This window comes from Metarhizium brunneum, chromosome 3 (genome assembly GCF_013426205.1).
Source record: "Metarhizium brunneum chromosome 3, complete sequence".
NCBI lineage: Eukaryota > Fungi > Ascomycota > Sordariomycetes > Hypocreales > Clavicipitaceae > Metarhizium > Metarhizium brunneum.
The window spans coordinates 1940382-1960142 of record NC_089424.1 but is presented as its reverse complement, the minus strand read 5'-3'; the positions used below and the strand labels follow the sequence as shown (position 1 = coordinate 1960142).

Here is a 19761-nt window from a genome sequence, read left to right as displayed (position 1 = left end):
GAAAGGCTCTGTCCAATATGCCGTACAGACAGGGTCAAATGCGCATGCATCTCCACGCATCCACCCTTGGAGCCAAAGTTCTGCCAGAGTTCGCGTCGTGAGCGAGGGACTGAGGACAAGTGAGGACAAGTGAGAACAAGTGAGGAACAAGTGAGGCACCAGAGACAGCAAGGCGACTCCCAAGATGTAGGCGCGGAAGGTGCATCCAGGACAGACAGCATGGCCGGCCACGACGCTCGCTCTTGCCAAATGAGAAACATGCATTGAAGCAAAGTTGACCACCTGGACAGCTTGACCGGCTTGACTAATTTCGGAAGTGTCAACTGGCCCGGCTTCTTTCCTCCTTTCTCCTCCACTTTCTTTCTCGACCCGTTTTACCAGTTGACAACCTTTTTTATCATCATCGTGGCCCCAAACTCACTGTTGCTTGCCCGACCACACTCGCTCGGCGGCGCCCACTCGTCGAACTGTCAGGTTACACAGACCCTGATCCCGGTGGCCCTGTCTCAGTGGCTTGGTCCACCATCGTCACGGCTCAGCTCCGGCAGCCGGCCTGGTCTTTCTGCATCCTGGGCCCTCTCTGTTCCCTTGCTTTCCGGGTTGAGCTTACTCACCTTCATGTTCCATGTACACCGCTCAAAAGACAGCTATCGGCCGCCAACAACCCATATCTGAAATTATCTTCTATATTTATCATTGAAACGCCTCTCACTCTTTTGGATATCTCCTCTAGTCTCTCGTCCTGTTACAACAAAATATTCTTGCCCGTATAATATTTGAAACTTGCCGAATAGCATGTCCTTTTGGGTGGTAGAAAGACATCACCGCAGCCCGCTTCTTGATGGATCATATATTGCTCCCAATGACGCCGATTGCCGAGATTTCAATATAAATGTAGGCACCCATGAAGAACAACATCTCAGTATCCATGGCAGACTCGACAATCGTCAGTGGAATACGAGTGCTTCCTACGAAAGCGGCTATCAATATGCATTCAATGAGCAGGTAGCCCAATCGGAGCCGTCGGTACCCGTACCGAAATTAGCATTTCTTGTGATTCACGAAGGTGATGACGGGCAAACATCAACTCCATCGCTCTCGCCATCGCCGAAACCACATGCTTTCGACGACGCTTGTAACGCTTTCCACAATCGAAGCGCCATTCCTGTCCCTTTAGAACGAACCGAGTCTGGTTTGTCTATATCATCTGATGCCTCGGCACACCATCACGACAGCTCGGCAGAGCATGACCGATATGGACATTTGCTGGAAGATCTTGAAGCGGCAAGACTCGTCCGCCAACACATCTCAAACTACCATCGCAGATTCCCAGACTCCCAACCGGAACGAATCTTGAAAGCTCTCATCAACCCAAAATCTCGAGGTGCAGAGTTCAGACTGGACAACGACGCTTTGCGAAGTATTTTTTCTGCATCCAACGAGCTTTTCTTTGCTAGCCGCCTTACACGCAGAGTTGCTTGGGACTGGAGCCACTCTACATCACAGCAGTACGATAATCACATAGTTGGGACCACGGCCCTTCGGCGAAGCGCGAGGCTTGGAGGATGGGAAACATTGATCGTACTTTCTTCACCTATACTCAGGGATAATCAATACAATCGGCGGCTACTCATCTCTACATTCCTGCACGAAATGATCCACAGCTTCATGTTTGTCACATGTGGACTCAAAGCCAAACAATATGGAGGTCACACGGATGGCTTCCGGGAGATTGCAGGTATTATTGATGATTGGGCCGGAAAAAATTGCCTTCACTTACGGGATATGGAGGCAGACTTATCTCGTTGGCGTGGTGATGACTTCTCTTCTGGAGACCATGCCTTTGGCTTTGACTACATCCACGATGCGGTGCAGTTTGAACAAGCGGGTCGGAATAGTGAGCGTCAGTCGCACAAGTATGCAGACTATCTGCAGCCCCCGTACCCAAGAGGACGTGAGGTGCAGGAGGAATGGAGTTGGAACACACAGGAAGGCTTTGGAGAAGGCTCACAGTATGTGGCCAATTTGCAGTATGTTCCTGGATAAGCCTATCGGAGGTAGTCTATCTGTTCTCTCCTTGACGCTCTTCCTGTGAGTGGTTCATTCTTGGGTGTATCCTCCCCCGTGGCGTCCAGCCCTGTATTTGGAAATTGGCATGAATGCGGAGTTTTGGGTTTTTGAATTGTGGTTCTCACTTTGTATGGATCAGCATCGTTTAATTTGCAGCATTTCCAGCGATGTCAGTCACACAGGCTTTGAAAGCATCTTATGAATTCAACAAATTTTTTTACTGACGTTATTGGTCAGGGTATGCAAGTCTATCCAAATTACAACTTAATATGAACGCCGTATACACAAGTCTTGACATATTGATTCGTACTGCATCGTCATCTCTGCCTCCGTAACATTGTCGCCTGCAAAATGTTTTTTGAATATAGTTGAAACAAGTGCTTTTGGTAATAAGGTTAACGACCATATATTCAACTACTTAGTCTTGGCATCCAATCTTTGCGGCCCCATAGGGTGCTCCTTTTTTAGAGTTTCCAAGCAAGGGTTCCGACTCGTGGGATTCGGCGTCAGAGTCGTCAATCGCAGATTCATCTACAAGAATGCGGCTGCTAACGGGAGTTTCATTCTCTTCGGTATCGCTGTTTTCAACAGATGCGGTCGGGCCGTTACCCTCTACAACCCAGAAGACGGGAATGGCTCCTAGAACAGCTATGACCGCCAGGAAGAAGTATGCTGTGACAACGTATCCATGCTTTGCACCCCAAGTGAAAGCCAGCCCAGTGCTGGCAGGGCCTAGAGCTCTGCCGAAGCCACTGAACATGGTAACGAAGCCATTCAAAGTACCCAAGATTCTCAGCGACTTGGCCGAATTAGTAAGCAGAATGGTGACAGAGGGGAAAGCAACGATGATCGAAAACGCCTTGAGCATCAGGACAAAGGCAAGGCCCATAAGTCGCGTTTCGGGGGTTGGGAACAAGGATGTATAGGGCGTGAGGATGTAGACCATTGGCATGATGACACCTACTGCTGTTAGTCTATTTGCCATGAGCCTGCAGATAAATGGGAGACCCTTTAACTTACAGCAGGCTTTGTAGCAGTTCAGAACACCCCATCGGGTGACCATGGGCGAAAAGAGGATAAACTGGACAAGACCACATGTGACCCCATATAGCATGAAGATGGTCCCAATCCTCCCCGACTCCAGGCCAAAGCCGCCATCGAAGTAAAAGGGGAGTCGTGTATTTTCCGGAGTGTGCTCCTTTACAGGGTAGTTTAAAAAGACTGTGACATTTTGATCATAGGCGACAGAGTGGAAGGCAAGGAAGAAGTATGCCAGCATAATCAGAACGCTTTGCTGCGTGAAGATCTCTAGGGTTCCTGGGGTTGACGAGTCGTGTACTGTCTTGTGCCGAATTTGGTTGGGTATGAGAGGGGCGGTTGCCTCGCCATCTACAAAGGATCTGCGTCTCCTGTCCTGTTTCTTGTTCCACTTCAATGCTCGGCCAAGACGTTTGCCAAATAACAGTCCCCAGTCTCGCTCATCTCGTTTCGCAGCAAGTGTTTCCTGGGGGTGAGAAGGTTACCTGAAAAGAACATGGGCTTCGCAACTGGCAAGCCGAGAACATACCTTGAGAAAAAGCGTCGCGCTAGTGACAGATATGAGGAAGAAGACGGTAGCAATCAAGTTGGGAAGAGCATATGGAAATTTCTCAAAGAACCACACACCCCCAAACACGGAAGGATACTGTTTGGCAGGGTCGGCAAAGAAGCCGCCAAATGCTGGACCGACAACTGAGCCCAATGACCAAACAAGCGGCATGATAGAAAATGCTCTTGGCTGGAGCTCTTTCTCGGGCACAAGTTCCGCCACCATGGTTCGAATAATTCCGACTGAAAAGGACTGTCAGCTACGCCCAACTTTGGATGACACGCAGTAGACCCGAATAGACGAACCATTTCCGTTACTTGCTCCCTGGATGGCACGCACGGTAATTGCCATGGGCAGGCTGGTCGACACTCCCCATACAACAAAGCAGGCCATGGTGCAAACCAAGCCAGTGATCAGACTTGGTTTCCTGCCCCATGAGTCTGCTATTTTGCCCCAAGGCACTGCAGCGAAACTCTGGAAGACTGAGAAAACGGCGGACGTAAGACCGGCCCATTTTGCGACTTCTGCTTCTTCAACGCCGAAATCGCGGACCATCTGAGGAAGATATGGATATATAGATGTTGTGGCGAGGGGTTCTGCAAATCTTGCAACAGCTATCAATGGCACCTGTTAGCAACGGAAAGGAGATGGGCTGAAAGAAAAGTGTTGCAGTTTGTGAGGTGCACCACCAGCCAGTCGAGCGTCCAAGCCGGTCTGCGGGAAGGTGCGTCGCTCGGTCCTTCCTTCTCAACATATGAAGCGAGGTAAAAGCGTGGGTTTCGACCTTACGCACAATCTACCTCGTCGTGCCTTACCTAGAATTGTCAACTGCTGCAACGGTAGCTTTGGCCTCGGTGGCGCGTGCGAGTCATCATCACTCATGTTCTTGGGTGCGAGGTGCTGGGAACCCAAGACAAGTGGCACCGCCCTTCTCGTGGCGTCGCGGCGCAGTGAGGAAGAGTCTGTTGGTAGGCGAAACTCGTGAAATTGAATCTTGATTGCCCATCAGCTAGCAGACACCGTTACGCATAATACTAATTAGCGATGACAGCACGGTTTATACACACAGCTAGTCAAATGATGCAAGGAAGCTCGAGGTCAAGGACGAAAAATCGAGAATGAAGTTGCCAACTGACGGACGAATCACTATGGGCACGCTTAATAAACCCGACGAGGACAACCCATGTCGGCTAGATTGGGCCACGAATGGTGTCTGACCTGTCGCTTGTGTCCCCCACCAAGCCCATGTCATTGAAGGGCCCGCGGCGCCAATTATAAACTTCGACCAGACTGGCGGCGCAGGACCAGCACATCCGGTTGGGTGGGATGGGAACATGACCTCGGTCACCTGCACTTGCTGAGACGAGACTTGAGTACAAAATGTACTATTATGGCTCTCGATGGACACAACTTATGATGGCATATGGTGAAAGAAGGTAAAATACACCCAATGGACAAAGGTCTTTTCTGGATATTGATTGCCCGGGGATTTGGAACTGTGAGGCCTCGGCAGGATATTTACTGACAGCTCGACGGGCAAAGAAAGTCTACTCCGCCCTCCGTCCTTGAGTAGACGGTGGTATAAAGAAGGACTAGCAGGTTTTTGCTTTGGCTTGGCTTCATGTGTATTTCGGGTTGTGTTGCTCGATGACTTGCACCTCAGCTACAGCATACGCCGAGGAACTTGACCAAGACTGGGCTCGGCAGTTTGTCAGCTGTGGCATTGGGACCCTGCGGTGATATGAAAAGTGACGGGCGGGGCTGATTCCGGCCGGCATCGGGGATGGCGGACTCGCGGCAATCAAGCCCGCATCGGGTGAGGAGCAACCGAGACGGGCAATCTCAAATGTGCCATTTCTCAGTGGAAGGGAGTGGGGATGTATTTGATGTTGTGCATGTTGATAATTAATATGGCCATGGCTGAGGGCTGTGGTTTTGTTGAAATCCTCGGCCAAGTTGGCATGGAGCGATGGTGTGTAATTCGGTAGCCGTGAGGCTGCGCCGAGATGAGAATCGACACACACACACATATGGCGGAGTGTTAGCTTGTTGGCTGAGTACTATCATAATATATCCTGCGTCGTTGGGTACGGTACCCACGCCGCAGCGACAAGATTGAGCCCAAGTGTTGGACTGGCCCGTCTGAAAGCACCAATGCGGAGTTGGCGGCGATACTCGGTTGGCACAAAACAGGCAGGAGCGACCCGGCAACTGTCGATGCATGTCGCAGAACAACCCAGTCTCAGCAACCCGAAGTCTCAAATCTCGACTCTTCTCAACCATTCATTCAATGCTTGACAACTCGCCCGTCTCAGTATTCGGGGTTGACAAAGCAACAGCCGCATTGCAGCCCTCTCTCGCCCAACCAGGGGCCGATATCTGCCGAATAACTACTAGAACCCTGCAGGTTTGCAATTCGTCATCGAAGCCGTCGAGCTCATCAGCCCTCCGCAACCGCCGCAACCCCAACAAGGCCTGCATGCAGCATCGCCAGAGGCCGTGATTTCTTCCATTGCATCTACAGCTCACTGCGAAAAATACCACTATTGGGGTCATTTGGTCAACGATGGGCAGGTTGTAAGTTCACAATTGGCCCCCAATCACCGTCTCCGCATCGTCGTGCCGCCATCCCGCGTCCCGCTCCCTTTACTGGTGGTGTTGTGGCGAACCAATCCCATGACCACCATCCAACAGTCCGCCACGCCGCACACCTCGACCACTTCAGCCTTCATTTGCTTGTATTCCATCTCATGGGCCCGCGCTGAAAGCATCATCTTGCAGATTTCCATCTGAGCCTGAAAAGATGGCCAACGAGTCGACGCCGCTGATCCAGACGGTCCGTGTTGCGCCGCCCCGGAGGAGATATCGCCATGACACTTGCCGGCGGTTCTGCACCATCGCCTGCACTTGTGTCCTCGCACTCGGATTCGCCTCATTCCTTACCCACGTTTTTCTCATCTGGCCTTACCACCATCACCATGGTCACCACAGCCACTACTCGCACTCACACCAGCAAGGCAAGCGCCTCTCTCACCAAGAGGTCCAGAAGATCCTCTTAGAGACCCCAACCGCAGACCATGCTGAAGAATGGAGCCGCTATTACACCTCTGGCCCTCATCTGGCGGGCAAGAACTTCTCACAGGTAGGGCTTCTTGACTCAACCCGCATCCCTGCTATTCATTAGCTAACCCTCTGCTAGGCCGATTGGACTAGAGAGAAGTGGCAGAGCTGGGGGGTCGATGCCAGCATCGCCGAATACGATGTGTATATTAATTACCCCCTTGACCACAGCCTCTCTCTGCTGAAGAAGTCTGAAAAGGACAATTCATGGACTGTGACATTTGATGCTTCTCTGACCGAGGCGGTCCTGGACGAGGACCCTACCACTGCACTTGATACCCGAGTTCCCACCTTTCACGGGTACTCTGCCAGCGGCAACGTTACTGGTCAGTTTGTCTACGTCAACTACGGAACCTACCAGGATTACCAAGACCTTGTTGATGCTGGCATTAATCTCAAAGGCAAGATTGCAATTGCCCGATATGGCGGCATCTTCCGAGGTCTCAAAGTGAAGCGTGCTCAAGAGCTGGGCATGGTTGGTACTGTAATTTACAGTGACCCTGGTGACGATGGCGACAAGACCGAGGCCAATGGATACGAGCAATACCCCAAAGGTCCCGCTCGACATGAGAGTAGCGTTCAGCGCGGGAGTGTCCAGTTCTTGAGCATTCGTCCCGGTGACCCGTACGTTCCTTGCTTGCACCGAGCTCTGCCGCGATTGGCCGACTGCTAACAAATTTCACGTCAGAACTACCCCAGGCTACCCGTCTAAGCCCGGCGTTCCACGAGCGCCCGCCGATGATAGCATACCATCTATCCCCTCCATTCCCATCTCATATGTTGACGCTCTTCCTATTCTCAAGGCTTTGAATGGACATGGCCCAAAAGCCTCGGATTTGAGCGACCACTGGACGAGGAACCTGGGCCTCGGATACAAGGGCATAGATTACAACGTTGGGCCTTCTCCCGCACATGTGCTCCTTAACCTGCACAACGAACAGGAGTATGTCACCACTCCTCAGTGGGATGTTATTGGTGTTGTCAATGGAACAATCCCGAACGAGGTTATTGTTGTGGGCAACCATAGGGATGCGTGGATTGCTGGTGGTGCTGGGGACCCCAACAGCGGCTCAGCCGTGTTGAACGAAGTTGTACGCAGCGTTGGCAAGGCTGTTGAGGCGGGTTGGAAGCCTCTCCGAACCATTGTGTTTGGCAGCTGGGATGGCGAAGAATACGGTCTCATCGGCAGCACCGAATGGGTTGAGGAGTATCTCCCCTGGCTCTCCGATGCCAATGTTGCTTATATCAACGTCGATGTCGCCGCATCTGGCCCATCCTTTGGAGCTTCCGCCGCTCCTCTCTTAAACCAAGTCTTGCGGGATGCGACACACAAGGTTCCCTCGCCCAACCAAACCGTTCCTGGTCAGTCTGTCGGAGACGTCTGGGATGGTAAGATTAGTACCATGGGCAGCGGCAGTGACTTTACTGCATTCCAAGACTTTGCGGGAGTCCCTTCCATTGATATGGGCTTCAAAGCCGGCTCCAATGGTCCCGTCTACCACTATCACAGCAACTACGACAGTTTCCACTGGATGCATGAATACGGCGACCCCGGCTTCAAGTATCATCTGGCCATGTCCAGAGTCCTCGGCGTCCTGCTGTCCGAGCTGGCTGATACCATTGTGATTCCCTTTGGCGCCACCGAGTACGCTGATGCCCTAGGTGCATATCTCGACCAGGTAGAAGCCAAGCTCAAAAGCAATGAGGACCCAGCCACGGACGAGGCCATGTTCGCAATGCGAGGAGCTGCGCTCTCCAAGGACGCCAAAGGCAGCGCTGATGCGTTTGAAGCCAGCCTCAGGAAGATACGTGCGTCGCTAAGCAAGCTGCGCACAAAAGCCGTCGGGCTAGACGAACGCGCTGCATGGGCAAATAAGAAGTTGAGAGATGGTATTCCGTGGTGGAATATCATCGGCAAGATCAAGCTGTGGACCACCATTGCCAAGGTCAATGTACAGTACAAGTTCTTTGAGAGGCACTTCTTGTTTGAAGGCGGTCTCGACAAGCGCAGTTGGTTCAAGCATGTAGTGTTTGCCCCTGGCCTGTGGACCGGTTACTCTGGAGGTAAGTAGTTTCTCGTGTGCAGTTTGTTAGCTGATTCGACCTGCTAATTTAATGATAGCCGTGTACCCCGGTCTGGTAGAGAGCATTGATGCCAAGGACTACATCAATGGTCTCAAGTGGGCGGGCATCATTGATCGGTGTGTTAACAAGGCCGCGGAGAGCATATAATGGCAGCTCGTGGGCGCGGGACATGAATTTGAGAATCCAATAGGAGTGGCGACCTTGGATAGCGAATAGTTTTACAAATTACATTCATGTCTACCGTGTAAACTAATAGCAGCATATATGCGGACGCCTCCGCTCCATACATGCCTGACTGGCCAGCACGTCGGGTTGCTATGATTATCTCTAAATTAAATTATTATTTGAAATTAAAATTAGGAAGAGTTGCGTTGCAACCTGTTCTTTTTTTGTTGTAACAAGCCGACATGCTTGGTACTTATTACAGCCCCCCTTTCCCTTCAATTCCAACTACCTACCTGCACATGTATTGCCCCGTCGCGCCGGTCAACTCAGTAGGTCGGGTGGCAAGGAGCCGCAAGCTGGTGAGGAGGAGGCGCGGGCGCGGGATAGACCCCGGGAGGAGGAGGCGCATGCGTCTGGACGAAGGTGTTGCCCGTATGCTGGAGCCCAATGCTGTGCCTTCGGATAGAATGTCCGCCGCTGCATCTGGAGCTGGTACGGCGCCGTCCCGGACCCGGCAGCCGCCACACGACGGGCCCGCGCGCGGCCGCCGCCCCGACGGTGCCGGTAGCTGACGACGGCATCTGTCACCCACGCGATGAAGAACAGCAGGCTACTTAAAAAAAGAGGAGGGGAGTGTCAGCAAGAACTACACGAGACCAAGGCTATGTTGCCAATACGTACAACTCGATGGCGCCGAGACGGGCGATGCCCGCGACCACGCCGCCAAAGACCTTGTAGTTGTCGCAGAAGCCGTACGAGGACCGCAGGGAGCGGCGGACCGTGTCGGCGGCAAAGATGAGGCCAGTCCAGGTGGCGCCGAGCGAGAAGGTGGTAATGTTAGCCCGAAGAGGTACAGGTAGAGGTCGAAGAAGAGGGCGGCCCAGTAGTTGTACGCGCGGGGCGAGCAGGTGTGCGCGCAGACAAGCCAGATGTTGACGACGACGGTCACGAGGGCCTAGGGGATGTGAGCAAAAAAGGTTGCGTTAGCACTTCCATTCAAAAGAGCCTGGGAAATTCCGGCGCATCGTGAAGAGGCCCAGGCCGTTGGTGACGGCCGCGGTCCGGGTTGCAGAGATGGGTGTATGCCGACGGGCCAAGAATGGCCACGGCCAACAAGAGCTGGATGAGGCGGATCGCGACGACCATCCCGAGGGATAACCGGGAATATGCTCGTCGCCCAACTCGCTCTGCTTGGAACAACGACTCAACGAGGCAGTAGGCGCAATGCCACCGGGCACAGGAATGCTGCAAATCTACCGCCGGCAGAGGCTTGGATCCAAAGTTTGCAGAGGCCAAGTGCCTCCATCGTCCGGAATAGACAGCCTCTTAGGATGTAGTCGGGAGAGACGGCCAGCATAGCTTCGTCTCTTTGCCTAGTGGGCTGCAATCTCGACAGCATCATGCAAGGAACAAGATGTCTTCACGGGCCGAATAATATGCATAGATGCCGCCAGCCAGGACGCTGCGCGACTGGATAAAAAGTCTATGTCTTGTTGCCTTGCATCTATAATTTATAATTTCCTATCGTACAGCGGGGGATGGGGCAGTTCCAGTCTCGAAGCATCCTCTTTTTAAAACTTGTAGACCTGCTCCTGGGAGTAGCCAAGATCCTTCAGAGAGCCAGAGAGCTCACCCTGGTCCTTGGGGCTGACCTTGGGGCCAGAGATGGCCTTCATCAGACCCGGGGGTCCACAGACAAACACCTTGATGTTCTCCTCCTTGGGCTCGGGCAGCACCGTCTTGAGCAACTCCTTGGAGATGTACCCAGTATTGCCTTGCCAGTCCTTGGGGGCCTTGTCCAGGACGTAAAAGGCACGGAATCGTTGGGGGTAGGTATTCTCGAGCTCGGCAAGCTCGCGGCGGAGAAGAATGTCCTCCTCGGTCACATTGCCGAAAACAAGAGTAACCTTGGTCTTGTCGTTGGAGTTGTTGAAGATGGCTCGGCAGAGCTGGTACATCGGGGTGATGCCAGTGCCGCCAGCAATGAGCGCAATGTGGTCATGCTTGTTCTCGGACCAGGAGTATTTGGGCAGAGGGCCCTTGAAGTCAAGGCGCTGACCAGGAACCAGGTCGTGGAGGTGAGTGCTCATGGGGCCGTCGGGATATTTCTTGACCAAGAGATCAATGTGGCCCTTCTCTCCTACATCAAAAAGTCAAGGGCGTTAGCATGTCATGATTGCAATGCCGGCAGAAGATGGGGCGTCTCTGTTATACCTTCGTCGCTGATGGGAGTATAAGGTCGGAGCGTGGCCTTCTCGTCGTTGGGGCCCTTGAACTTGGTCAAGATGGCACTGGCAATATGGAGACCAGAGACCATGTCACCCTCAGGGAGCTCAAAACGAAGACGCTTGGTGTTGTGGTTGACAATATCAACATCGGCCAGCTTCAGAGAAAGGAATCCCTGATCGCCGCCGGTAAAAGCAGGCTTAGCAGGAACAGCCTCCTTCACCTTGGCGGCCACGGGGGTGCTTCCGCCCAAGTAGTAGTATCCAGCTCCGGCGATAGCAGCAGCACCCGCAGCGTAGAAAAAGGCGTTGGATCCTCCCTTGGATGGTGTCTCAGTCGCATATCGGCGAGCTTGCTGAAAACTACCCGTTAGTAACCATGCCATAACCAGCCTTGCCAGCTTTGGGTGTCCTAGTGGAATCTCCGGAACCAGAAGCCAGACGCAATTTGCACACGTACAGTCTTCAGTGGCTGGGCCACGCGGAAAGCAGATCGAGCAAACATATCCGATGACGGCGTGGTTGTGTCGGTTCAATTGAGGATAATTGGTCAAAACACACACAGTCTTCGGCTCAAAGGGAAAAAAGGTAATGGATGATGCAAGAGAGGGACGCCATGCTCTGATGCGGGTGCGGGTGCGGTTGCGGCTGCAAGCCTCAGTGATGACGCCAACCACGTGACTACCCCAGCATGAGCCCACCATGCTTAAGTACGGAGTATGCCCGTTGCTGATGCTGTTGATTGATAAGCAGCATTTCTCCCAGTTCATACCCGTACGGGACAAAGTTAAAACAGCTACCTACTTAAGTAGTACGGGGCACAACACCATGGCCGAGTGTCCTCCGAGGTACCGAGTACTACCTAGGTACCTAAGTAAGTACTTAAGTATGCAACAGAAAAGAGGACTCACCAGACAAAATTATCCACGGATGTATGCTAGGCACCTAGGTAGGTACTTAGATGTATGGCCAGAGCACGTTTGCAATGTCTTGAAAACCTCAACTACGACGAGTCGCAACATCCAGAGTTCCAGCAACATGAGCCCACGCATCCATCACACGATACTTGAAGACGAATCGCAAAGGATCTAAGAGACGCCAAGTGATTGCCTTCACCAAAATAGTGACAGGCAATATGCATATTATCCTGAATCATACAAGTCCGCCCTAGGCTCGCTTTAAAGATGATTTGAAGCCTCACTGATACCCGCTATCCGCCTTTTTACCCCGTCGTCCCTTGCCAGTCTGTGGCTGCACTTGTCCCGTTTCTTTCTTCACTTCCTCATCTCCTCTCTAGATTGAAGGGTCAGGCCTCAGTTGGTCATGAGATCCAATACCAGATTATTTACCGCCGAGAGACCCAAAAGTCCTACCTACTTACATGGCTGTTGTATATAAGCATAAGCCGCCCAAGCACGTGCCTCATAATATTAAACAAAAAATGTGCAAGCATAATCTCATCAGCAATGTAGTTGCAGTCTCCGGCATTATTTTGGTGCCTTTAAAACGTTCGAGTCCCCATGCAGATATATGAAAAACGTCGCTTGAGAAACCAACTTCACCGAGCAGCTGCCTGACTAGAGGTAGCCGTTGGGTGTTCTTGTACTGGCGTAGTACCAGCTTCGCCATCGTTGGTTGAATCCTGGCTTCCCCTACGAGCCATTCCGGGCTCGTTGTGTTGGGGGATGGTGGGCGTGCTTGTCTGGCTACCACCACGTTGTCCGTGATAATGGATGACCTGTGGAGGCGTCTGCCCGGCCTGAATTCCCAGCTGCCCGGTGGGGTAGGGGTTCAAATCCTTGCTCGACGTCGAGAAAACGGATACAACCGGTTGGTGATAGCCATTGGTAGACGTGATGGATGGTTGTCGTTCTTTGCCACCATGTTCCGCTTGTGTAGGCGTCTCGGCTTCGTTCAGGGATATACAGGCATCCACAAGATGCCCAGTCAAGCTGTTCATACCGCCTTCAATGTCTCGGAGCAATCGCACGTATTCCTCGGGAACCAGTCCACTTTCCTGGGTCTTTGGGTCCTCGGCGACAAGCCAGCCTTGGCCATGTCTGTATGACACCCAAATGATCTGGCCCTCAACTAGTGGCAATTCGTTTTCATTCTCGCGCTCAAAATCGAACAAGGCCACGGCCTTACCGTGAAACTCCTCGTCGGGCGAAGTAATGGTGAACTGATAGTCACGTGAATAGCGAGATTCGTCAAGGTCATGGTATCCAGAGGACGATGGAGAACTGCAGTTCTCTGAGCCAGGCCGGCCGCAGTCGCGCTGATGACCTTGTTGAGGAAAATGGTAACCATGGCCATGGCGTGCTTGGTCAGGAGGATAGGTTACATACTCGCCTCCCGGACCATTCGCCTCGCCTCCATGGGTCACATAGTAGCGCTCGCTCCCATCTCCGCTTGTTCCAACATAATACCCCCTCTCGCTGTCGTAGTTGGTTGTGCCCATAATGTCGCCTTCCCGGCCAGCCCTCCCCCTGCTCTGACCGAGCGTTGCTGAACTTGATTTATGCTTACGGTGACGGGTGGCAACAACTGGGCTCTGCAGATCGTCGTCTTCGCTATACGGCGGTCCGTCCCCGAATTGAATTGGGGGAATGTCATGGCCGCGGCTGAAACCATCCGAGGTCCACGAGTCCCACGGCATTCGAGGCTCCCACGAAGCCGGAGGATCAGACAGTCTTCGGGTCTCGCTCGCGGGGGTGGTCAGGCCAGAAGGTGGCCGCGAAGGCTCGGGCGGCGGACCATAGTGCATCGGATGGGCGGCTGGATAGGCGAAGTCTCTCACCAAGGTGTAAGATAGGCTAGAAGGAAACAGGGGAAACATATGAGAGCCTGGGCGCGACCTCGAGGGGACGGATCCCGACGAGTACTGTGACAAGCGGCTCTTGGAGGCATGCGACATTGGCCGGGGGAGATTGCTTCGGTGCGAGGGTGTCGGTGTTGATGTGGTCAATGGCGGCAAGGCGGGTTGGTTTGCATTCGCCGCAGGGGACGAGCCTTGAGGCTGCGAAACTGGGGAGGACGAGGCATCCGTCATGGTGGCGGTCGCAGTCATTCCTCGCAACGGCAGCAGGGGGAAGGGGGCCAGCTGACGATAGCCAAGGGAGTGACGAGTGACGAGTGACGAGTGACGAGGCTCAATGAATACAATGGCCGCCCGAGTATGGGCTTAGGAGTCCCCGGTAACGTCTGGTTGAAGTATCCGTGGTCGAGGATTGCAGAGCCGCGCGAGACGAGACCCCGCAGGCGGGGCCCAAGCGACGATGTTGCACGTCTTGTGAGGACGGAGCTGCAGCAATGGTTTCGGTGCGATGGTGAAGAGTATCGCGGAGGGAGTCGGCCAGGCGGTGGGCAGAAAAGAAGCCGTCGGCGTTTGGGCGCAGGCGTTTGGCAGGCAGAGACGTGGACAAGGAGTGAGAGGCCCAGGCAGGCCTGGAGGCTCGCCGGTGTGACTGCCTAGATGGAGGTGGGCAGATTAACCAGACTATTCGAGGGAAACAACAGAGGCGCGCCGGTATTGGTCGTTTGATGGGTGTGGCGAAGAGCAAGGCGATTCCAGTAAAGCAGCGCGCGGTCGGGAAGAAGGATCGTGGGTTGGGAGATTCGAGTGTTAGGGAACCGACATGGAGAGAGGGAGTTGAGGAGGACAGCGGATCAGGAAAGAGCGACTGAAGGCGCCGACGGACTCGAAGTTAATTAATGGCAACCAGACTGGTCCCAAGCTCATTTGAGGTCTGGCGCTGGCACTGGGTGGCCCCGGGGGTTCCCAAGATTCTACAGTTGAAATGTTAGTGGCCGAATTAGTGAAGGCTGGCCAACGGGCGCCCGTCATCAGGCGCCTGAGATGCCCCAGGCGCAAGTGCCAGGCCTCCCCGGGCACGGACCAACCAGACCAGTACCAGACGCAGTGGCCAGTGCCCAGCGCCCGCCCAGGCACCGCCTCGACACTCGCACAGCAACCCAACAGGCGCCTTCAATGGTGCGCCCTCGTCTGGCCGGGCGTTTCCACCACCACAGACCACACCAGACGCTTGCTTATTCACATCTTTTTTTGGACGGCCGCATCGTGTCAGGTGCGCGCACCTATGTGTAAGTCACATACCCAAGTACCTAGGTAGGTACTCAAGTACTTAAGTAGGTATGTATGTGCCTACGTCGTCCTCTCGAGCAGGCGGCTGGCCGGCTATTGTGCAAGACCACGCTGCGGCTCCAACTTCTGTGGTGGATACGAGACCTCTGGACGCAGCTCTCCATGGCACGGATAATACTGACTGATGTATCATGTAGAGATGACGGTCCAAAGACACACAAAGGCCAACTCATCAGCTTCCAGGCAAGTGGCCATGCGACAGGCTGGATAAGCCTGGTCCTCCACTTCGGCAACCAATATTAACCAGATTTCGTCTCCATTCGCCCCGGAGCCTGCATATCTCCAAGTCCATGTCCATGTCCATCTCCGCGTCCTCTCTCATCTTGGATGCCTGTCCCTGGCTCATGACGAAATTGCAGGTAACGACTGCTTTGTGACATCCAGCTCGCGGGATCCAGGTTTCGGATCTTTCCTCAACTACGACATCTGTTGCAGATGGGAGCGCAACATCAGACACAATCCTGCGCCTGTCTTGCTTGCATGTCGAAACTTCGAAACTTGACACAATGCCCATGCTGCAAGGTCATCGGATGTGAAGACTGCCTACCCAGGTAGTTCTTCCGTCTTCTCCCACCTGATCGAGATGCCAACGATCATCCTTGCCAAGGACAACAAGACGTACATACTGTACATTACACAACAGGATCGATCTCGGGGCCCACTATGGCGGCTCCCAAGGACGTTGATGATGAAAGAATAGTCGGTTCAATAGACATTTATGCTGTCCAACAAGTGGGAATTGCCGTCCAAACTTGTCATTGGTTTGCCAACAAGACTGAAACCTTCAGCTCGCTTCATTATTCGCCACGCAGCTGAAGATCACGACATGCTGCATGCTCACCGACTGTCGATTGGAAGATCAAAGACGGAATTCTCGCCTTCCTTCAAGATGTCTCATCAAGAAATTGCCACTGGACCGGCACGAGGGCTGGCGGTGCTTACTGAAACGCCAAGCAGGGTGCAGGAGGACGCACATCCCTACAAAAATCCCTACCAAGACCACGTGAGGCAGGGTTAGGCTGACTTTCAGATTTATCGGGATGTACGGAGTATGATGTATGTACATAACACGGAGTACTCCCTGGTGCACGATGCTGAAACGCAAAATTCGCGAGATCATGGTGAACACGCTGTCCACAGGATGCCATGCATTTTTGACGAGCAGCTGCTTCAACGTTTGTTTTTTCATGTAGAGATCCAAGTACTAGCTCCGCATCGCCATGCATGCCCGTCCCTGATGCAGCCGGACCCTGGAAGTAAAAGCGTCATGCCTAGACCCCAGCACGCAGAACAACAATCAAAGCAAAACAATACTAGCCAGCACGTCTGCTTCCACAGCGGCGGGCTTACGTTGGCCTTGCATCGAAAATGAGCACTTTAGTTGTAAAAAGGAAGCTCAACTCTGGTAATCGACCGAGGCGAACCAACTCGACCGAAATGATCAGTCACAGCCTATTTTTGGACCCTGGATCATTAAGAGCGGGAGGCAATTTGCTGATTGGTCCGCATTGGGCCATCGATTTGTTTCAGGTCATGCACATGGCCGCAAGCCAATCACAGTCCTCTCCACTTATTTCACTCCTTGCTGTGAGCCGCCTGCAGTTCGTTCCAATCTTCTCCTTCCTCATTTCTCAACCAGCCAAACTGCTTAGCCCACCAATTAGCCGCCGGCGTTTAGCCGACTGGGCTTCCGGCCTTCACCCTCCACACAAACCACGCATGTAGCTTTTTCACTCCGAGCTCCAATTGTTTGGCACAAACCACCACACCGTCATCAACCACGGCGCGACTGACCACCCTAGTGCAACACTTGGAGCAGATGATGCCTATGCAGCACCTGCTAGGATTTCGGGAAACTCCTCGGCGACGCGCCAAATACGATTGCACTTGAACACCCCCGGTTTTGGCGAGGGGAAAAGCAGGCAGGTATGTCAGTTGTGAAAGTTCTAAAGCTTTGTTGGGCTGGCCTTGTTTGTGATGATTCCAAATTATTGGAGCTGTCTGAACTTTTCCATGTTGAAAGACATTTTATACGCAACTTTACATATCTGATCCTAGGCAAAAAAAAAATTTTTCTCATTGTTCTTGACGCGGTACATGATGGAGATGTGTACATGGATGCTGACGTTGATTGGCAGCAAAATCGCTCGAGGGACTGGAACATGTGCCCGAGGGTCAATTAAGCCTGATTTCTCTGCGGAACTTATTTCTTAATACCAAGTCAACATGGAAGTTGCAAATGGAGCAGCGGATGCTGTCATCCCGAATGGCTCTGGAGATCATACCGGTGGATACAAATTGAAGTTTTGTACCGTGTGTGCGAGCAACCAAAACAGGTAACAATCCCCAAATCACAGCGACTCAATTGAAGAACATGGCAGTATCTAATCAAAGCTCGCAGATCTATGGAAGCTCACCTGCGATTATCTCAAGCCGAATACCCAGTCATATCGTTTGGTACCGGATCCCTCGTGCGGCTACCAGGACCAACCATCACACAGCCCAATGTGTACCAGTTCAACAAAACCTCGTACGACAGCATGTACAAAGAGCTGGAATCAAAAGACGGACGGCTGTACAAGGCCAACGGTATTCTGAACATGCTGGATAGAAATCGTGGTGTGAAGTGGGGGCCGGAGCGCTGGCAAGATTGGGCCGTTGGTATCCCTAGACTTCAGCACTCCACCGACAAGGGCAGCGATGGGACAGAAGGCGGGGTTGTAGATGTCGTCTTTACGTGCGAAGAACGCTGCTGGGACGCCGTCATCGATGACCTTCTTAGCAGAGGGTCCCCGTTGAACCGCCCCGTTCACGTCATCAACGTGGACATCAAGGACAACCATGAAGAGGCTCACATTGGCGGTCAGGGTATTCTGGATCTAGCCAACTCCCTCAATGCGGCAGCCAGGGAAGAGAGGGAGGCAATTGGCGCCGCGGCTTTTGATAGCGGGAGTGCCTCGAGTCGAGCTAGCTTTGACGAGAGGGTGCCTGAAATACTGGGTGCCTGGCAGGAGAGATGGCCAAACTTGCCGTCAACGTGGACATTGGCCTGGTTCTAGGCGATGGAAAAGAACTTGACTGGGGGCTCAGTCTTTTGATCATTTTGAGCATAAGCAGGCTTCTCATTTGCTCGAGCCATTTGCATCTCGCGATGCGCCTTGTGGAACCGAATTCACTTATATGTCAGTGTCTGCTGGTCATCCCGCATACGAGTTTTCCACAGTTTAGCCCGAATATTGAAAGCGTACAATGTCCAAGCCGTGCCATGCTTCTGTTATGCGCACCACTTTCTGCTTCTTCAATGACGATCGATTTTTGCCATGCACGACTAAGTGACGATGACAGGTAGATGGGCGTCACGCACGAGATGTAGTCTGTAGATTCTGGCCACGCGCCCAATTACGGGACAGTGATTTTCATTCTAGGTTAAGTATGCAGACCTTTGGCCATGTGCAGCCAACCCACGGTTCAATTGGCATCATATCGACCTTTGTTGCTATTCCCGCCAATCCCGCAGCGTCAGCACTTCCCAGCACCGAGGTCCATGTCCACGAAAGCTTGATGGAAGCGGGACGCCTCCCCCTTCTGTACTTTATACTACGGCCTTGTTGCGGATGACACCGCCTCCCAACTAAGTGTACGGGGGTTACCGTCGTGCTTGCTAGGATAGCTTAATATAAAGCCTCCCAGCGGCGCCCACGGGGTCTGGAAGAGTCCACGGCGATTGCCACGGAATGCAGACGGGCCAACCTCACAGCGTACAACCATGAGGCGCCGGGCTTCTTTGAATGTTGAAAGCCCACACTCGCCGAAGGAGAACATTGAACCTTGGTGCCACGCGGCCAGGCGTGGAAATGGGACTGGCCGAAAATGGGCGCCACGCCTTGGATGGTGTATCGTGCATCGGCGTGGCATACAACTTGCGAATAGCAAGCGAGCGATATGTGCATGCCAATGTCCGCATCTAGGGATTTGGCGCATGCGGTTTCTCTAGGCGTGGCCCCCGTGGCCATATCTTGCTCCGACATCTCAGCTCTCGTGCCGACGAGGAACGGAACGGCAGCAAAACACCAGACGCATGCTACCAACGCTCGCGGGACATCCTTGACCCATGGCAAGCCCAAACCACCAGCCGAACAATCCCATCTCGTCATCTAAGAGACGGGAAGCACGCACGATTGATGATGATACGGCCCAAGAGCAGCATGCCGCCACTCCAACCATGTTGCGACGCGTGTTAGCCAGGGCCGGGCTGGATCTGCCCACCTTGATAATAATGCTCAAGTTAGAAGCCGAATGCTGCCTCTCTTCTCAAGCACTCTCATAGTTAATAATATCGCTTT

The 19761-nt window shown here is 53.1% G+C and overlaps 7 protein-coding genes across 7 annotated transcripts; 3 read left to right on the top strand and 4 right to left on the bottom strand.

Annotated features, from left to right (window-relative positions):
• Positions 1-795: 795 nt before the first annotated feature.
• Positions 796-2046, top strand: G6M90_00g058590 (uncharacterized protein; the record flags this gene model as incomplete). The annotated part of the gene is made up of 1 exon (XM_014688948.1): positions 796-2046. The coding sequence occupies one exon, from the start codon at positions 796-798 to the stop codon at positions 2044-2046; it is 1251 nt and encodes a 416-aa protein (XP_014544434.1).
• Positions 2047-2488: 442 nt separating this feature from the next.
• Positions 2489-4540, bottom strand: mfsB_3 (Major facilitator superfamily multidrug transporter mfsB; the record flags this gene model as incomplete). The annotated part of the gene is made up of 5 exons (XM_014688947.2): positions 2489-3030; positions 3091-3574; positions 3638-3900; positions 3964-4272; positions 4474-4540. 5 exons carry the CDS (start codon positions 4538-4540, stop codon positions 2489-2491), a joined length of 1665 nt encoding a protein of 554 aa, XP_014544433.2.
• Positions 4541-6461: 1921 nt separating this feature from the next.
• On the top strand, positions 6462-9010 carry G6M90_00g058570 (uncharacterized protein; the record flags this gene model as incomplete). Its single annotated transcript, XM_014688946.1, has 4 exons — positions 6462-6800; positions 6858-7402; positions 7467-8842; positions 8901-9010. The coding sequence occupies 4 exons, from the start codon at positions 6462-6464 to the stop codon at positions 9008-9010; spliced, it is 2370 nt and encodes a 789-aa protein (XP_014544432.1).
• A 339-nt stretch (positions 9011-9349) lies between these two features.
• G6M90_00g058560 (uncharacterized protein) lies at positions 9350-10174 on the bottom strand (the record flags this gene model as incomplete). The annotated part of the gene is made up of 3 exons (XM_066130667.1): positions 9350-9638; positions 9710-9983; positions 10081-10174. 3 exons carry the CDS (start codon positions 10172-10174, stop codon positions 9350-9352), a joined length of 657 nt encoding a protein of 218 aa, XP_065986739.1.
• A 425-nt stretch (positions 10175-10599) lies between these two features.
• mcr1 (NADH-cytochrome b5 reductase 2) lies at positions 10600-11758 on the bottom strand (the record flags this gene model as incomplete). The annotated part of the gene is made up of 3 exons (XM_014688945.1): positions 10600-11168; positions 11243-11609; positions 11714-11758. The coding sequence occupies 3 exons, from the start codon at positions 11756-11758 to the stop codon at positions 10600-10602; spliced, it is 981 nt and encodes a 326-aa protein (XP_014544431.1).
• A 1053-nt stretch (positions 11759-12811) lies between these two features.
• NBP2 (NAP1-binding protein 2) lies at positions 12812-14305 on the bottom strand (the record flags this gene model as incomplete). Its single annotated transcript, XM_014688944.1, has 1 exon — positions 12812-14305. The coding sequence occupies one exon, from the start codon at positions 14303-14305 to the stop codon at positions 12812-12814; it is 1494 nt and encodes a 497-aa protein (XP_014544430.1).
• A 3339-nt stretch (positions 14306-17644) lies between these two features.
• Positions 17645-18477, top strand: SSU72 (RNA polymerase II subunit A C-terminal domain phosphatase SSU72; the record flags this gene model as incomplete). The annotated part of the gene is made up of 2 exons (XM_014688943.1): positions 17645-17754; positions 17820-18477. 2 exons carry the CDS (start codon positions 17645-17647, stop codon positions 18475-18477), a joined length of 768 nt encoding a protein of 255 aa, XP_014544429.1.
• Positions 18478-19761: the final 1284 nt, after the last annotated feature.